Source organism: Cervus elaphus, chromosome 18 (assembly GCF_910594005.1).
Source record: "Cervus elaphus chromosome 18, mCerEla1.1, whole genome shotgun sequence".
Taxonomy (NCBI): domain Eukaryota; kingdom Metazoa; phylum Chordata; class Mammalia; order Artiodactyla; family Cervidae; genus Cervus; species Cervus elaphus.
Window position 1 is genome coordinate 107195401 of NC_057832.1, and position 18974 is coordinate 107214374.

Genomic DNA, 18974 nt, shown 5'->3' on the forward strand with positions numbered 1-18974 from the left:
AGCACAGCCAAAAATTAAATAAACACGTAAACAAAAATTAATAAAAATAATTTTGAAGAAAGGAAAGGGGGGTAATATTTCTTTAAATTAGAAGCTCCCATTAGAGAAGCTTTACTATCATTAATGTGATCTGGAAAATACCCATTAACTTTACTAATAAGAACAAGCATTATCTTGGGTCAATCTTAATTCTATGATTTCCCTACTTATATGAGGTGACTCAAACAGTTTTAGATCTTTAAGTTGCTTAGCATGACACTTCAGGGAATCTTGTCTCAAAATGTAAAATGTGCACTTAATGGACACAGGAAATATCATCCAAACTCACGTGAAAGTCACAGCAAAATCAGAACCCACAGAGAAGTATTGATAAGAAGCCTCAGAGTGGGACGAGAATTAGATGATGAGACAAAGACCTGGATTCTAGAACAATTTCTATCCTTTAAAGAGCTGTGTACATTAGATATGTTATTAAATTTTACTTTTCTAAGGCTATTTGTTATCCTCACATGAGGTTGATATTAATCATTCTATAGGACTTGGGCAAAGACCAAATGAAACCTGTGAAAGGTGATATATTTTTGGTAGCCTTGGTGGTGTCTATTGTTCATGATTATCATGGGTAATAAATCATCATTCTCTCTTCCCTCTGAAGACCAGGGGAAAAGTAGTTGAGTCTCAATTACAGTAGAAAGAAATACAGGTGGTGGCTCAGACAGTAAAGAATCTGCCCGCAATGCAGGAGACCTGGGTTCGATTCCTGGGTCAAGAAGATCCCCTGGAGAAGGGAACAACAACCCACTCCAGTATTCTTGCCTGGAGAATTCCATGGACGGAGGAGCCTGGTGGGCTATAGTCCATGGGGTTACAAAGAGTTGGACATGACTGAGCAACTACACACACACACAAGCTCATGAAGGGCTTCCTAACTATAGAAGTTGAGAAAGCTGAAACACTAAGTGTTTGTAGCATGAATTTTCTTGAAAATCTGTAAGTAAAATGTTAGCAGTTAGGTTTTTGACACCTTTAGTGAAGCTTGACGTGGAAGCAGAGGGATAAATCCTAGAACCTCGAGGTTTCGCCTGGCCCTGTCCAGTGTAAAGCTGTGCCTTACTGCAGAAACTGGCTGTCTTCCAATGCTAGGAGTTCCACAGTGCTATTTCACTTGGTGTCAGGAAATGTGTTTTCAAGAAAGTGTTGAAACTTCCAAGTGAAACTCATGAAAACCGACTTACCTGGTTGCCTCCACTCTTGGGGTTCACGAACACAAGCAAAGGTTTCATGAGCGGAGAAGAGATAGGTTTTATCACAAAAGGACGACCTTTGTTTTCCTGCTAAAGAAAGCAAGTAGTAGTATTGAGACATATATCCATGACGTGAAAAGCAGCCCCAAAGCAATGACAGTGAGACATTTCCAGAACCAGTGCCATCCCCCATCATCAAAATATCCCCCAAAATACACTGTATCTTGTTTCACAGGGTTCACTCAACGTGAGAAAGTGTCTCAAGCTATAACTTGCCCCCAAGAATTTATGATCTGTTTTTATTCTATAGGCTTGAAGTGCTCTAGATACATTCTAGCTCTCATCTTCATCTTTATCATCTTTGGGATAACACTTCCACAGACAAGAGCAAACACTCTCTCAAGTGACAAGAGGTTTTATGTATATATTTTAAAGGAACAGGCAGAATCCCAGTGTGCTTAGGGTATGATGAAGGAGAGTCGCAGGAGATCCATCAGAAAAAGGAGCTCGGGCCAGGTCGAGTCAGACGGAGGAGACGGTGAAGAGGAAGGTGGATTTCCCTGGACCATCACCCTCAAGCACTTACTTCGGTTCCTCTTTTGCTGGCTTTTCTTTTAAAGCTTGTTCTCTTCTTCTTCCGATTGGACGCCTTCAGGGAGTTCTGTAGGGAAAGAAGGGGCCCCTGAGCCGGAGGCCGCCGGCCCGCGAGCACGCCCATGCAGGATCATGGCGGAGGTGACGGCGGCACATGCTGATCGGCAGGGCATGCTTCTCATGCTATGACACTCCCAAGCCACTGCTCATGGGGAAGCCACACACAGAACCCAGTCGCGTGCTTCAGAGCGAGCGACTGACTCCCCACCCCACGGAGAGGCAGGGAGTTAGAACCCTGGAGGCTCTCATGGACTCACATAACAACACATGTTATACCTGCCAACCCTCCCAGTAAAAATGGAAGAATCCCAAATTCTCTGAGGGGCTCCAGTCTCCCGCCCAACCAGGTCCGTCTCCCGCCCAACCAAGTTCAAGGAGTTCATCTCCTGGTATGGAGATCACCTATGTGGAAATGTAAAAAAGGAGGCCATTTTTCACGTTTTTCTTTTTGCTTTTTTCTTTTTTCCCCCTCTGTTTACTTTTTATAGGAGATGACCTGTTCATATAAAATTACTCAACCCCACTGAAATGTTATGATCCACGTCTTCTATCAGCATTCATGGCTTGGTTTTAAAAATGCGAAGAGTCAAGTTACTTATGATAGTAGAGTGGCAGTCACTGCTCTTCCTTTTTCTGGCTAAGGACCCATTGGTTTAAAGAAGTCCTCCCTCCCTTGGCAACCTTGATCTTTTCTCTCAGAAGCATATCCAACTTGAAACACAGGGACCCCAAATTTACTTTCCCTGTCTTTCTCTTTCTAGGGAACATATGGACCACAACTCTGATTATTTCAGCTATTTACTCTTAATATTTGATACAGATGCTTTGAGAAGAACCTCTTTCTGGGAACAGTCACAGCTCCCTGGCTGAAGGCAAGGCAAAATCAGATTTAATTAGTGGAGAGTCAATAATTAATTAGATGGCCATTTTCATAAAGGCAAGCTATTACTACCATGACATAGATGTTTTACAAAGTGTTGAAAGCCTGAAATACAAAATTTTTAACTTAAAAGTTTATATAAGTATAGATACATGCATTGTTTGAGCAATGTTTTCAAACAGCTTGAAGAAACTTAGATATCTATTTTTCAACACTGTATTTTTTCTTAGGGCATTCAAAATAAACCTTTTAGTCTAGAGTACATATATTAACACATCTAAGTTAGTAAGACTGAAACTATTTAGCTTTTATTTTACTTGCATTTGGACCAAGGAAAAAAGAAGTTGATTTGTGGCCTGTGCTCACCAAGGATGAAGGAAACTTTCTTGAACCACCATTTGTCCCAAGGTTTTCTTCCCCCATCAGATTAAAAGAGTCTTCAGGTTCTCTGAATCTCACCAGAAAAGAAATCCAGAAGTTCATGGGTGTTCACGATGCCAGGTGATCTCTCATCACTCACTCTAGACTATACTTCTCCTGCAAACAGATCTCCAAGTTTCCAAATTCCTCTTTAAATGGATCTATTATCATGTCCCTCTTTGGGAAACATCTGCATTCTTTGAGTATTTGCTATATTTTGACTACCTCCAATTTTATTAAAAGGGAAGAACAATTACTCGGAACTTTTAAATGCTTAATCAGTCGAATAATCCAAGTAGAGTGCTGAAAACTATTAGACTGGCAGAAACAGCATCTATTACTGTTTACGGCAATTCATGATGCTTTGCGTGTTGGTACCTGGGCCCCAGCAAATATTCTTATTTAATTTGTTTAGGGTGAAGCCCAGGCAAAGATACTTTTTAAAAGCTCCCCAGAATAGAATATATTATGACAGGATGGAATAGAATAAAATAATAAAAGCTCCTGGGGAATTCTAGTGTAGCCGGAATTGAGAACCTCTGTCTGAGGTACAAAAGGTAAAATAAGGAGCCGTATGTACTGTGTATAGTAAAGCCAATCACTGGGGTAAGAAGCGTGAGGTGTGGGATTTGACAGACTGAATTCTGAACCTCCCTGTTACTTAGCTCCATAACCCTGGCCAAGTCAAACTTGTGAAATAACGGTTTCTTAATTTTCAAATGAAGGTGATAATACCTACCTCATAGGACAGTTGTGGAGTTTAAATGAAAAAAAAAAAATGTACGTAAAGTAATTAACCTGGTATCCATCCCATGAGAAACACTTCGATCAACGTTACCAGTTGCCTCTTGATGGCTCTATACCCCCAGCACAAATGCCTGGCACACAGTATGCACTCACATCATTGTGGAAATAATAAATCAGTATTTTTATAATTCACAATATTGACTGAGTCTTCCCTGATTTCAAAAAGGGTCCTTAGGAAGTGAGTGACTGTTTCCTAATTTCTTTCGTTTTCGTTCATTTAGTGCCAAGAGCAATGCGGGACAGCACTTATAGCAACACACTATGGGCCTCCGTTCCTGACAGGACTCAATAATTAAACTCCAAGGGATAGGTCACATGAATCAAGTTGAGAGACCGTTTCCTCAACTTGCTTGATCACAGAAATCACGGTTCCTCAGGTGATCCTGCTGATCAAGTATGTTTGAGAAGAGGGTTAGAAAAACATACCAAAAGAAGGCTGTATGTCTGAAAAAGGAGCAGGCAGGAGACTCAGCTCTCATAGGGAACAGACAGACGAAAATGGCCTTTGTTTTAAACATAGATGCAAATGCTTCCAAACCTCACCAAGCCACACGCACCTGAGGCCTTCAGCTCACAGAACGAGAAGGGGGCAAGCTCAAGCACAGTGGTTGACGTACAGTACCTGGACGCTTGTACGTGAGCTCTGATAAGCTTACCTCCCTACGGGTGGTCAAAGAGCAAACGATAAGTATTATGGAACTTCAACCTCCAAATTCCCCAGGCTTCAGTCTCTCCTTGTGTAAACATGTATCTCTGTCTCAGAACATCACTTCTTTTAGAAGGCAGCTTAATTCAGTGAGGAACAGATGGATGCGAAGGCAGATTCAGGCTGTGTTTTGGCCAAGACAGGTTTTCAAGCCTTGCTAATCCACAATATCACTTACTCTGCCTGGTCAGTCTTGTGAGGGTTAAATAAACATGGTTCCCAAGAATGAAAAAATTATACCAAGACGTTGTTGTCTAGAATTGTTGACAATATACAGCTAAGAAATCTTTAATACTTTTCCTGGGTTCTAAAACAAAGCATCGCTGTAATCAAAAGCAGCTAACTCAGTGGTGCAAAGGGTTCGCTCTACAGGTTCACCTGTCCAAACAGTGAAACGCAGTGCTCTTGTCTGGATTTTTACATTCTTCTGATTCCAACAGCATTCACCCCTGTTCATTCTGTGCCCACTCTTTTGTGAAATTCCTAAGAAAAGATAAAGGATTTTTGTTTTCTTGTCCCAGGTATTGTGGCACAGGATTACCTTGCCACAAAAATACAAAAATAATCCTATCAACACAATCTCTATCACAGTTATGACGCCTTCCTGGGCTGTTATGAAACCCTACGGGTGAATCACTCCACTGTCAATGAAACCCAACTTACTACTCTTATTAACTCTTGGGATTTCCTCAGGTGACAGGATCACAAAGGATCAATTATAATAACACGTCTAAAGAGACGATATCTCACTTCATCATCCCAGATGAAATCTTCCTCCATTCACATGCTGGACAAAACTCTGATGGATAACAAGAGGGCGCTCCGTGGACATTGTCTATGAAAGGATATTCTCACTCTGCCCTGAATCCAGCTTTAGCACTGCAGCATGGTTGTTGTAAGGACAGGCAAGCAGAAGAATCAAGAAAACTTACTACAAAAGTTAAGGACAGGGTCTCAGCAGCTTCTCAGGCATATTTGGCCAAATCACAGCAACTTGTTTCACACAGCAAGTGTGATATCTAGAATTGACCAAAGGAAGTCTTTGGCATTGGGCATGGAGAGAGATTGTTGGTCATTTCTATTACATACCATGGGATCCCTAGCCTTTTAAGATAATCCAATCATAAGGAATAAGGACTAGCATGGACAAAGCCCATACAAGGCTAGGCAGGAGTTGATTGTGACATTTTTATAAACAGACCATTCGAAATAATCTAGATATCCATTGGGAGGGAATGGGCTTAAATCAACTATGAAATATCCATAGCAGTTTAAAAGGAATCAAATATATATGTATTAATATAGATTTTCCCTATGATTTTTCAAATAGAAAAGCCAAATTTTAAAGCATTAAGTAGAGAATGATGTTATTTATTAAAAACACACACCTCTAAGGTCCCCCCACAAATGTGACCTCACAAAAAGTTCATGTCACATGAGTCTTGCCCCATCAGCTCCAAGTGCCTGCACTAGTATTTGAATATCTTTAACTCATTCATCCAAAGCATTATCCTCTAACATTTTCAGTCCAGAGGACAAACACTGACATTTGTAACTTCAAATATAACCTGGACTTTATATTACTGCTTGAGGCTTGGTCACTAAAATTTGGTTGTTTTTTTTTTTTTTTTTTTTTTTTTTCATTTTAACTCCTTTCAGTTATCTGCCTTCCATCAACTTTTCACTTCCAGGTCTCTCCAGGTAATTTGGTGATGAAACCCAGCAAATCATCCAGCAAGCTTTCACAGAGCGACCAACTCCACAGCTGGTCACAGAGTCATTATCCACTCAGAACCCGCCGTCTTTCCACAGAGAACGAAAATATATGGTTTAATTCCACCTCTTTACAACCCACTTTTTCAGACCATAATAAACCTCAGTAAATTTCCTTTACTCCTCTTCTTTAGAGCCATTTATTTAGACACAAACATCACAAATAAAGCCGACTTTATTTCATGACCCATCTTCACTGCTGTTCTCAGTTAGATCCTATTGGCTTGCATCACCCTTCCTCATCCCTCTTGCCAGGGATGTGGCCCACATCCTTCAAGACCAAGCACAAAGCGAAGATTTTCCACTGAGCCTAGGCTGTTCTCCATGACTGAGGCAGCTCAATTCTGCTTCATGTCTCCACCATGTTTCCACATCTTAGGTGGCGTTTTCCCCTTTGTGCCTTAGATGTATACGCATCTCAATGACCAGGGCTGATGCAACCCAACTCCCTGGCCCCTTCCTTTCACCCCCATATGTGTATCTTTCCCATGAGATGCACACCAGTCAAATAGATATCCCTTCCCAGACATCTGAAAACTACTCTTTGTGTTTTTCCATAAGATGTTAGGGAAAAAACTTGAATGAATTTTTTGGTCAACCCAATATGAAGGATTTACTTGTGGCTGAATTCCTCTCCAGAATCAAATTCACGAAGATTCCAACTAATGATTTAGACTGTTGTGTCTATTTTCCTCCCTGGGAAGTACACTCTTTGTGGACATCAAATGAACATCTGATTCATCTTTGGACCTCCCGCTGTAGATAACAGCATCTTTGAATGTGGTTAATTAAGCATTTATTTAATTCAATTAAGGCTCTTCTCCTTTATCATTGTTAAGCAGTGTCATATAAAAACAGGTAGGTAGGTGCTTGTGCTCAGTTGGGTCTGCCTCTTTGCAACCCTTTGGACTGCAGCCCACCAGGCTCGTCTGTCCATGGGATTTTTCAGGCAACTGGAGCGGGTTGCCATTTCCTTCTCCAGGGGATTGTCCCGACCCAGGGCTCAAACCTGTGTCTCCTGCAGCTCCTGTACTGCAGGCAGATTCTTTACCTGCTGAGCCATCAGGGAAGCCCCAATGGAAAAACAGAGAAACATATGGTACAGGCAGAGAGATACACAAACTATAAATGTTCAAAAGGCATTTTATCTGCTGTTTTCCATCAACCTTCCAAATTTTCCTTTTTTTAAAAAAATTTCCCACCCAATGTCTCCAAGCAAATTCTCTAATCTTATTGCTTCCACACCATTTGTAACAGGTTGACACCTACGCCCCATACTCTACAAATTACGGCTTTGACTTATCAATGATCTGGTTCCAAACACAAGGACTTCTCTCAACCCTTACTATTTTTTTCATGTCTACAGAATTGAACATTGATGACTGCCCTATTTTTCTTTTCGTTTTTTAATAATGAAACTTCATGCTATCATAGTTCTCTGTCTAGCAACATTCTCCTCCTCCTCCTTCCATTTTCTAGGTGTGGATGTTCCCCCTGTCTTCTTTTATTTAGTAAATGAGCAGGTCTTGACTGTCTCCCCTGGGATAGGGATTGGATTAGTGAATATACAATCCCACTCCGGTGTGAAATACAACAGCTATAGTAATACTTCTAGGTGTACTTGGAAACTCTGTGGATACCAGGCTATGGCCCCTATGCTTGTCTCCTTCTACCCCCTGCACTGGGTCTCTCTTTCACCCTCCTGACACATGCTTTCACTGTAACACAGAAGGTTCAGGGGTCAGTAACTTCTATCCTGACCCCTGGATGACTGTCCCGCTGTGATCTGTTGTTGCACAGCTTCACCTGACACCGTATGCTCCTAAAAGTCACCAAGAAGGAAAATAGCAAGAGCTAAAATCTGAGTGGTTACAATGAGCCAAGTACTGTTCTGTGTGTGTTATTTTACGTGTTTTAGCTCACCAGTCCTCAAAAAAGCTCTGTGAAATAGGTACGAGTATTATTTACCCTTTACGGAGGAGAAACTGAAGTAGAAGAGATTAAGTTGAGATGAAACAAGTTATTAAGTGGCAGAGCAAAGTTATGAGTACAGGCTGCCTGGTTCGCAAACCAGAGCTCTTCACCACTACCCTACTGCCACTCTGCCCCCTCAGGCTCATTATACACCACCTTTTATACAGAACTTAGTTAACTAGTTAAATTACTTGATGACTTTGGGACCCAGGGGAGAAGGGACTACCATGATTTTTAAAGTTATCTAATTCATCAAGGCTGATTTTAGCAACATAGTAAAGTAGCATGATATATCATTAAGAGCTTGGATTTCAGAGTCACAATTTGTGGGTTCAAATGCATCTCACACCAATAATTGTATAGCCCCAGCTAATTTGTTTGGCTTTTCTATTCCTCACTTTCTACAGCTGCAAGTGGGACTAATAAAAGCACTGTGACAATGAGATACTGAACATATAGTACTTAAAATATGTACCACATGCAAAGCATTCAATAAATGTTAGCTTTCATTCTTATTATTACAATGTCCTGAATCACAGATGGGGATAAAAAGGTGATTATTAAAAAATTTTGGACTTTAGCATCCTGACTCTGAACTACTTTCCAAAAAATAATTCCCACCAATCAGCTACCTAATAAAAGTTGCTAAGATACCAACTTATTATTATGAAAATTTACAAATGAAGGCAAACACAAAAGCATCTGTTATGTATTATATTTGCTGGTAATAATGTCAGGGTCTCTTTATAGAAAAACTGTAGCTAAAAAATGAAGAGTAAAAATTGGAAAATCACCCTTTAACAAAACCTAATGAAATAAAAAATTTAGGCAACAACCTGTAATGGACAAATTATAGCAAATGGATCAGGATGACAGTTCCTGAATCCTAACACCACTAACAGTGAATAATCTGGTATTATGTTCCATTAAAAGCAACACTATAGAAAAAGACACCAAAACAGCCCTTTTGCCAAGAAATTAAACCTGAATCTGAGTCCTTACATCTAAATATTTTTATAAGAAATATGGGCCATGATTTTAAATGATGATGTAAATGATTTAAAAACACAATAAGGACATGATCAGTCAAAATTAAAATATGAGCTATGCTATAGGTAAAATCACCCTATGTATTCAATAAATAAACGGCAAAAAAAATAAGAGAAGAGAATGCTATAGATTAAAAGGGATTTAAGAGACCAGTCAAGAAAAAGGAAGTGGCAGACTTTGGATCTTAGTTTGAAAAATGGCTGTATTAAAAAGATATATTTGAAACAATCAGAAAATATTTTAAGGATGTGACCTCAAATTAATTAATTTTGATGGGTGAAGTAACGGTACGGAATTGTCTTTCTGAAGTATTATGTTTCTGGGAAACAAAAGGAAGCATTTATATATTAAATGGTATGCTAAACTTTGCTTTAAAATACCCTAGCAAAAGGGAAAAAGGAAGACTTGCACTTTCAAGAAGACAGAGTAAATGGCGTGGGGCCAAAAGAAACACAAATGTGGCGATGAAAAGGTAACATAAGGATACCTATGGTAATGGAATTGTTCTGTGTCTTCACTGATGTTGATCAGTGTCAACATCCTGGTTATGATGTTATATATACTCTGATACTCCAAGATGGTACCATGAGGAGAAAGTTTGTAATGGATACATGGGTTCCTTCTGTGTTGTTTCTTAACAACTGTATGGGAATCTCAAAACAAATTTAATTATGAAAAGAAAAATACGGCGTGGCAAGGGACAGATGAAACAACAACAGCAGCAGAAATGTTCATGGTTATAGAATTCCGTATGATCATCTCTTTCTCTTCACTTGTTTGAAAATTTCCACAACCCAAAGATCTTTTAAAGTTTACAAAAGTAAACTTAAGAGTCTCTCTGCAGAGTGGTAGTGTCTTCTGGCTTTCCTGTTTTATCTTCAGTCGTCCAAAATCCCATACCACTAGGTCATCCTACATACTCGTGCTAGTTGTTTCCTAAAAGGTATTAAAAAATATACATATATATATATATATATATATAATTTTACTTAATCATTCCTTTGTTAAAAGGATAAAGTTTACACGGAGCAAAAATCTCCTCTGAGTCAGGGCTGAACAATCTTACACTCGTCCCTTTTACTCACCCACTACATAAACCTTCCTCTGCAGTCAACTTAGTCTCACAGCCCCATGGATATAATTTTGGACAAAGTATACTTCCATTCTCCTGCATGTTATTTTCTTCTCCACTGATCTAAATCCTATCCATCTTTAAGGAGGCAGAGTAAAACCCACCTGCTTCATGAAGCTCTCCCTGATCTTTCCTTAAAGTAATCACATGGTTCTTCAGAGCAAAGATCATGTATTACATCACAGTGCTTAGTAGCCTTCTTGATACCATCAAGGTTTTTGATGAAAACGTGTTGATTTAACTGAATATTTACTACGAAACAATTGAAGAGAGTACTGAATTTTAGGGGGAAACACACGTACATAAGAGCTTCTTGGTGGCTCAGACCTAAAGAATCAGCCTGCAATGCAGAAAGTACAAGGAGGCTTGAATACAGAATGAGATTAGCTGTTAAGAGGATAAATTCTACTTTGCCTTAAGGAAAGAGTGTTGCTCGCTAAGCAGGCCTCGTGTACTGGGGAAGGTCATGACCCACAGTCTGCGTTGGGGTTGGAAGTGGTGGAAACCGCAACCCAACACTGAAGCCTGCACCACCGTGTGCCCTCACAGTCACTCCCTGGGGTTGCCCAGGCTGCAAGAGAAGAGAGTCGTGTAAGAATCAGCTGCACGCACCCCTCACCAGGGGCTTTAAGGAACTCAGCAGAGAGAAAACATATTAGCATCTGAATGGGGAGCGAGCACTCCTGCTGTGAAACTCCGATTTCTTTAGGAAGAGGCTGGTTCCATGAGAGAGCCCAACAGCAGTAGGGGATGGGCTAAGGGGATGAACTGGGGAGCTAGGCACGGGCCTGTGGGGAGGAGTGAGCAGAGATCGTAGGAACCGAGAGCCTCGTCAGGGGGGAGAAAAGCAGGAAGCAGCAGTTCCTTTTTCTCTGAGCTGGCCCAGCAGCACCAGGGGCCCGGCAGTTACCTGAGGTTTCTTCACCTTAATGATCCAGGTGGGCGGAACAATAACAGCAGCGTGCGCCCCCAGGGAGCAGGGTTCCTCAATCTGATGCAGCATGAAGCAGGTCACCTTATTGTGAAACTGAAGGGAAAAACAGGCCAGTAAACAATTCTGCACGGAGGGAAATGCCACCGCAAGAAGGAACAAGTACATGTGTGCATACTTATGCACATGCTTGTGCGCGCACACACACAGAGGTCCCATGCTCCTCATCACTCCCAACCAGCCCCAGGAACTTAAGAGACCAGATTTCAAATGCATTCTACTTTATAAACTGATAACAAGAACTCAGCTTATAGGACAGACCAGCTGAAACTTGATAACCTTTTATAGGATATTTACATTAAAAGTGTTAGAGACTTGGCGGGTTCTAGAAAGGCTAACTTTGCACATAATTTTGTCTCACTTGGCTTGCGCCCATCACAGACTTGGCTGATCTGGGATAATGGTGAGAAGGAAATGAAGACATGCCTACTATCTGCCTGTCATTTTTCTATCCCCAGACATCAATCCTTCCCAGTAGTCCCTCCAGTGTAAGGGACCCAGGAAAAAAAAAAAATTGTCTCTTCCAGAGAGTTGTTAGAGAGGAAACAAAGAGACTGCTTCTGCTGGGTTTGTCTAAGGCTGCTGAAAAAATAATGGTCCTAGCACACTTGGCAAATCTAAAGTGCTTTTGATTTTTGAAAGGAACGAAGTCAATATAGACTAATGATAATAACAATACCTAGGTTCCAGGGGCTTAACTCTATACCCCAATGGACTAAGTAACCTTAGGCCAATTACATTTCCAGCAATTTTTTTTTCTTTTTTGTGACTGTAAAGTGATAATAATGTGTGGTAGCATTTGTTTTCTAATAAACATCAAATTCCCATTATACAATTATGGGCTTTAAAATTTTAATCATAGTGATTTTTTAAAAAAATTTAACAGTAGCTGCTACTTAGATTATACTTAATGTGACCACATAATTTATCATCTTAACTGAAACAATTTTAAGAATGAAAGGGAGCAGAGACAATAATTACGTTGGAACAGCAGACATAAATTAGGACTGTCTCAGGAAAACTGGCAAATACAGCCATCCCAATTACATCACATCAGAGCAATTTTATCTTTACCGCTGAGTATCTTCAAGATCTGACATGATCCAGTGGCAAATTACTAAATCAATTAAGCACGAAATACTAATTAATAAGATATAAATAATTCCTCCTAAACTGTTTGTGATTTGCAAACAATTTGATATACCAGAGAAATGTCATTCAAATTCCTTCTTTAAAAAGTAATTTTCTCTCAAATCATCCCATCTTCTCCTTTCTCCCACTGAGTCCAAAATTCTGTTCTTTATGTCTGTTTCTCCTTTGCTGCCCTGCATGTAGGATTGTTGGCAACACAATATTGCAAAGGAATTATCCTCCAATTAAAATAAGTAAAAAAAATAATTTTAATAATTCAAATAAACCCCCATATGAATAGCCATTGCATTTCTAACATGGCAGGAATCTCAGAGACTGCTGACTCCAACTCTCACAATTTACACATGAGTACTGTAGACAGACTAAGAGGTGTATCTAAAACTGCATGACTTTTAAGGGGTAGAGTCAGAACCCGAATACATGAAACCCAGCTCCCAAATACAGTTTTATTTTCTGCTACAGGCAGTGGCCATAGAAGGCACTTAATTGTTTGACATCAGATATCCTAGAAGGAAATACCTACAGTGTTAAAATACACCACCACCATAATCTGTCTTTAAAGGTTTTGTATTTTTAGTCCTTGAAAAATCAACTTCTACAACATGAGGCCCGGGGAAACTCAGCGATACATGTGCTGTGATTAGTCGCTCAGTTGTGTCCAACTTTGTAACCCCATGGACTGTAGCCCGCCAGGTTTTTGTCCATGGGGATTTTCCAGGCAAGAATACTGGAGTGGGTTGCCATGCCCTCCTCCAGAGGATCTTCCCAGGTCTTCCCAGGGGTCAAACCCAGGTCTCCTGCATTACAGGTGGATTCTTTACCAACAGAGCCACCAGGGAAGCCCCCAAAGATACACAGAACTGATCAAAACTCTGCCACAAGGGTCAAGTGAAAGTTGTTTTTTTAGTGATTCGATTGGACTACAGATTCATGAAAAGGAAGCACATGCATTCACTGTCAGGCAGGACAGTTTCCAAATTAAATGACCTGGGATCAACCGTCTAACCACAACCTGGCAGGTTCGGGGTGGCAGCAAGTGCAGCCTATCTACGGCCAGGCTGATGCCACCTGGCAAGTGTCATCTCACCAGATCAGGGAAACAACAAGCATAGACAGTGTTGGGGATCCTGAGGGCCTAAATCTGCTTCTTCCTTTCCAAGCAAAGGCACTGTCTTGATGGCCAGCTGTAACTGCGCGACTGGCATTTGCACAGTTCCTCGAGTGAAAGGAAACATGTTCCTTTATATTTGTGAACATGTTCCTGAACAGAAGCACAAAGACTACTTGTAAAACAATTAACTGAAAGGAGATAGAAATGACAAGAACAAAAAATGTGCCAGGAGGGTGATGCAGCAAACATTGAAGTTTCCAGACCAAGGTGTCAGCAGATCCTCCTGACATGTGGGGGCTAGTGAAATTATGCCAGAGAAATTATTAGATTGAACCTGATGGAACTGCAAAGATGCAAAAGTTTTTCACCCACAAAAAAAGTCAATTTCATGTGTTTCAAGTAAATGCATCTTCCACTCCCATCTTGTGGCTCTGTTTAGCTAGATAAAGCTGATGTGTGTAGTGCATATGTTAAGTTGCTTCAGTCAATCATGTCTGACTCATTGTGAAGCCATGGACTAGCCCACCAGGCTTCTCTGCCCATGGGATTCTCCAGGCAAGAATACTGGAGTGGGTTGCCATGCCCTCCTCCAGGGGATCTTTCTGACCAATGCACCCCACGTCTCTTGCGTTGGCAGGCAGATTCTTTACCCCTAAGCCACCTGTAAGTCTGAAGTTTATCTGCACAGCCTTAACCCTTAAGCTTAAACAGCACAGCCCTTTATTCCCAGGTTGGCTGTGCAGTGAGGGGACAATATATACCAATTACACGGTCATTTAAAAGAACCAGTGAACTGAGAGATTACAGCAAGGGTCCAGATTTTTTCTATAAAAGGACTGGATAGTAAATATGTTAGTCTTATAGGGCCATATAGTTTCTGCTGCATTATTCAACTCTGCTGCTGGAGCAAAAAAGTAGCCAGAGACAACACATAAAGGATGGGCATGGCTGCGTTTCAATAAAACTTTAGTTACAAAAACAGGCAGCAGTCAGATTTGGTTTACAAGCCACAGTTTGCCAACTTGTGAGTCAGTCTACATTGTCTAGCTAAAGAAAAAAAAATAGGTTCAAAGACCAAAAAAAATGAACCATCTGGTTGGGACAGAGCTGTTAAAAAATGAAAAAAAGAGAAGAGAGGAAAAGTAAAAAGGGAAATTATCATTGGATCCATATGAGTATCCATGTTCAAATGTAAGAAAGAGTAACATTTCAATGAGCATACAGCCAACTATAACAACATCCAAAGCTAAGGAAGAATATAAGCCCACTCTAATCCTATCACTGTCCCATTAAGAAAAAAAATTCACCCACATCAAAAACAGAAGAACCAAGATGTCTGAATTGCTTTGTCAGAGGGATTACCCAAGGTCGCCACTTCCTCGTATACAAGTCATCATCGATAACCTAGTGTACTATGGGGCAAGTGGCCTCAGAGTGAAAATCCCTCAATGCTAGACTCAGAGATAGAATCAGGAGGGGATTTTCCAACCTGCGATTCCAGGCTTCAATGTATATAAATAAAGGGGTTAATTTCTAGTTTCTCAGAGCTCATTTATCCTATGGTTTTATAGTTCTAATGTGTCTTTCTTCCTCCACAGATCCTATGAGGGAAATAATACATAAATGAGGATAACGTTCCACTTATAAACAGGAACTCCAGCAATGACATAATTCTATTTTGAGAAAACAGGAGCCTACTTTGTTTTATTTTATCCCCAAACTTACCGCCTGCTTGCACCAGGAACAGCTGATAGCCACAATCTCTTTACTGTGGAAGGAGAATTTTTGCTGGAAGCCCTAGAATATTAGAACAAGAGACAGAGAAATTAAAACCACTTCCAACCGAGCATGCATCTGCCCTTCTGAAGTCCAATGAAGTCAGTAAGGCCAGGCTTAAGGGAACTGAGACAGCAAATGCCACAGTGGGCACTTATATCTCCACCTTCTATCACCTTTCCTTATATCTCCACCTTTCCTATCACCAAATTCTCTAAAGTATGAGAGAGGATGTACCAGTATTTGCTTTACCACTAACACTCAAGTCAACCACAAAAACTTTTTTTTTTTCTTTGACCGCACTGTGTGGAATGTGGGATCTTAGTTCCCTGACCAGGGATTGAACCTGCGCCCCCTGCATCAGAAGGCAGAGTCTTAACCACTGGGCTGCCGGGGAAGTCCCAAAATCATTGCCCCCCCTCCACCAAGTAAATGAGGTTCTGATGCATTTTTAAGTTAAAAAGAAGCCTCTATTGGTTCACATGATTTTTTTCTAACAGTGGTTATCCATCTCAGAGGTCCTGCACAACCTTACCATCAAGAAGCCACAAAGACAGAAATGAAGCAGGAGACAGTCGGGTGACCTAGAAGTGAGAGTCTGGGAGACGTCCAAGGGTGGAGAAGGAAATTCAAACACTCTCATCACCCCCTTGGGATGTCAGAACTCAAAACAAGCAGCTTTCAATTTCCATTTTTCGCCAGCAAATAGCAATGAGATTAATGGAATGGCAAACACAATCCTCTTAATGAACAAACAGAATTACTTTTCCATCAAGGAAAGAAGAGATGCTTTTTGGCCGCTGTTGTCCCTAAATAATTACCAGAGAGAAGTTCGCAGTAACTCTCAAGGAAATTTTTTTTAGCTTTCCCAAAGCTCACCCATTTCTATCTGCCTGTGAAATCTAAGCCAAACGAACTAATGCAGACTAATGACCAAAAACTCTTAAAGCTTTTTGTTTTAAAAAAGCAAACAGAAAGATGTGATGGGCAGGAAAGCTTTAAAGGCAATGAGCTGCATGCCTTGCTTAATGTGTACAGATAACTTTGAGTATAAAGAAAGTCAATTTTACACATTATTAAAATAAGTCCGAGCTGCATTTTTGCAGTCCCCATACCTGTAATTCCTCCCTGTCTGCAGTATTTTATATACTAATGAGCATTTCCTCCTTTGTGGTGCTCTGGCCTCTCCTGATTTCCTAAAACACATCCCAATTCTCCTTCCTCTCCATCTCCTGCACGTGGACAGGAGACTGGGACCAGGGTCAAACCTCGGTGCTCTGCAATTCCACCTTGAATCCTTCTCTTTTTCGTCCAACCTCAAATCTCACTTCAAGAAACATGACCTCTTCTTAACATCGGACTTTCCTGGATTCCGAAAAGTTTCTCCATCAATATCCCTTTCTCAACAACTTAAGCGATTATAGAATCGCTCAGTGCAGAGGCATTCACAAAATAAGCATGAGTCTGCTATCCTCACAAAAGCATGCTTGCTGTGTGGGCCCTTGGCTGGCATTAGGGAACTTGAATTTCAGGAGGGGTTCGCCAGTTTCCAGAACAGTTGAGGGTGGCTCACTGTGCCTGAATTGTTGGTATAAACACCCTGGTGTATGAACACCTGCTTTCCTTCTGGGAGTCTGGAGGCTGGGTCTGTGCTGGGCAGGGGGTGATTATGTCATCAGACCCCCAAGAAAAGCCTGACCACCAAGTCTCAGATGAGACCCAGGAGACAGTATCTCACACAAGTTGTCACAATCTGTGTTGGAAAAATTAAGCGGGTCCTTTGCAAATGTCAGAAGACTTCTGGTGCTTTACACGTGGTTTCCACAGGACCTTATCCCATGTTCCTTTCCTCTGTTAACCCTGCTCGATAGCTGTTTGTTATAATAAATCACAGCTGTGAGCAATATTTCCCACATAGCTCAGTTGGTGAAGAATCCGCCTGCAATGCAGGAGACCCCGTTTCGATTCCTGGGTCCGGAAGATTGTCTGGAGAAGGGATAGGCTACCCATTCCAGTATTCTTGGGCCTCCCTTGTGGCTCAGCTGGTAAAGAATCCACCCGCAATGTGGGAGACCTGGGTTCGATCCCTGGGTTGGGAAGATTTCCTAGAGAAGGGAATATACTCTGAGCCCAATGAGCCCTCCTAGTGAATAACTGAAACTGGTCACCAAACCTACTCATCCCCTCCCACCCCCACAAACAATGAGCCCTGATATTTTCATTGACAGGGGCGTCAGAGCATTTCCCCAGGAAAGGATGCACTTCTGTAAAACAAACATGGACAGAATTATTAGGACAGGTTGGCATCCACAGGTTTACTGCTGTACTGGTCAGCCACAACCCACACAGTCCCTGGCACCTGAGTGTTATTACTGCCTAACAGAAATAGTTTATGTGCATGTATAAGTTCTCTGGGAGAAGTCTTGTGATATTTCTTAATAAATCTCTACAATTTAGCATAGGCATGGCAAGAATATTTTCTGATTACTTGAACAAGAAAGTCACTGCTACCACACTATGACCCAACTACAAAGTTCACACTATCCAGATTTTAAAACCCTAACCCAAAACAGCTGAAAAGATGCCCCTCCTCACTAAACTCTCCTCCAATGGCTACTTAACCCTTCTGTCTTCTTCCTTCATCCATCTGGAAGTGGTCATAAAAACACAAACCTCTCCAACACCACTGAGTAGTTATAAGCATCCAATAAAGCAATGCATTTGAAAAGTCCTTTATAACACAGTATACAGAAGAAGCACATTTACTGCTGGAACCTCTTCTGACTTCTTGCTAACAAAGCCCTCTAGTATCATATATGTGACTAGCAATGCTCTATTCAATTGTATTAGCCCAACTCTCTATTTACTACTGGCCTTCTGATGTCAGGGAGAAACAGATCCAGTCCAGTGTGGCCCTGACAGCCTGGCTGAGAGCAGAAACAAACCACCAGGCCAGCCACAACTGGGGAGCTAGGTACTGTGTTTATGTAGAGTTGTGGTGGGTCCCTTGGAAACGAGCCTAGTGGCAATTTGCTCTCTGTTTCAAACTCTAGTCTGGCATAGTCACAGTGGCCATGGCTTCAGGGTTACTATCTAACATAGAGACCTACGTAGAACACCCTGGCAATGCCAAAGAATGCCCAATCATCTCACACACTAGGAAAGTAATGCTCAAAATTCTCCAAGCCAGGCTTCAGCAATACGTGAACTGGGATCTTCCAGATGTTCAAGATGGATTTAGAAAAGGCAGAGGAACCAGATATCAAATTGCCAACATCTGCTGGATCATCAAAAAAGCAAGGGA

General features: G+C 41.1%; 1 protein-coding gene across 12 annotated transcripts in view; it reads right to left on the reverse strand.

The window, feature by feature from the left end:
- DGKI (diacylglycerol kinase iota) overlaps positions 1 to 18974 on the reverse strand; it is a 489355-nt gene that overhangs the window by 237748 nt on the left and 232633 nt on the right. For 8 of the 12 annotated variants that reach the window (XR_006334812.1, XM_043871571.1, XM_043871573.1 and 5 more), the window contains 4 exons: positions 15620 to 15691; positions 11551 to 11667; positions 1831 to 1905; positions 1236 to 1334 (listed from right to left, as the gene is read on the reverse strand). Coding sequence is in view for 11 of the 12 variants with exons in the window: in XM_043871571.1 (XP_043727506.1) it covers positions 1236 to 1334; positions 1831 to 1905; positions 11551 to 11667; positions 15620 to 15691 (363 nt within the window). In the remaining variant the exon portion in view is untranslated. The remainder of the gene's footprint in view (positions 1 to 1235; positions 1335 to 1830; positions 1906 to 11550; positions 11668 to 15619; positions 15692 to 18974) is intronic. The other 4 variants (XM_043871572.1, XM_043871567.1, XM_043871570.1 and 1 more) reach the window with 3 other exon arrangements.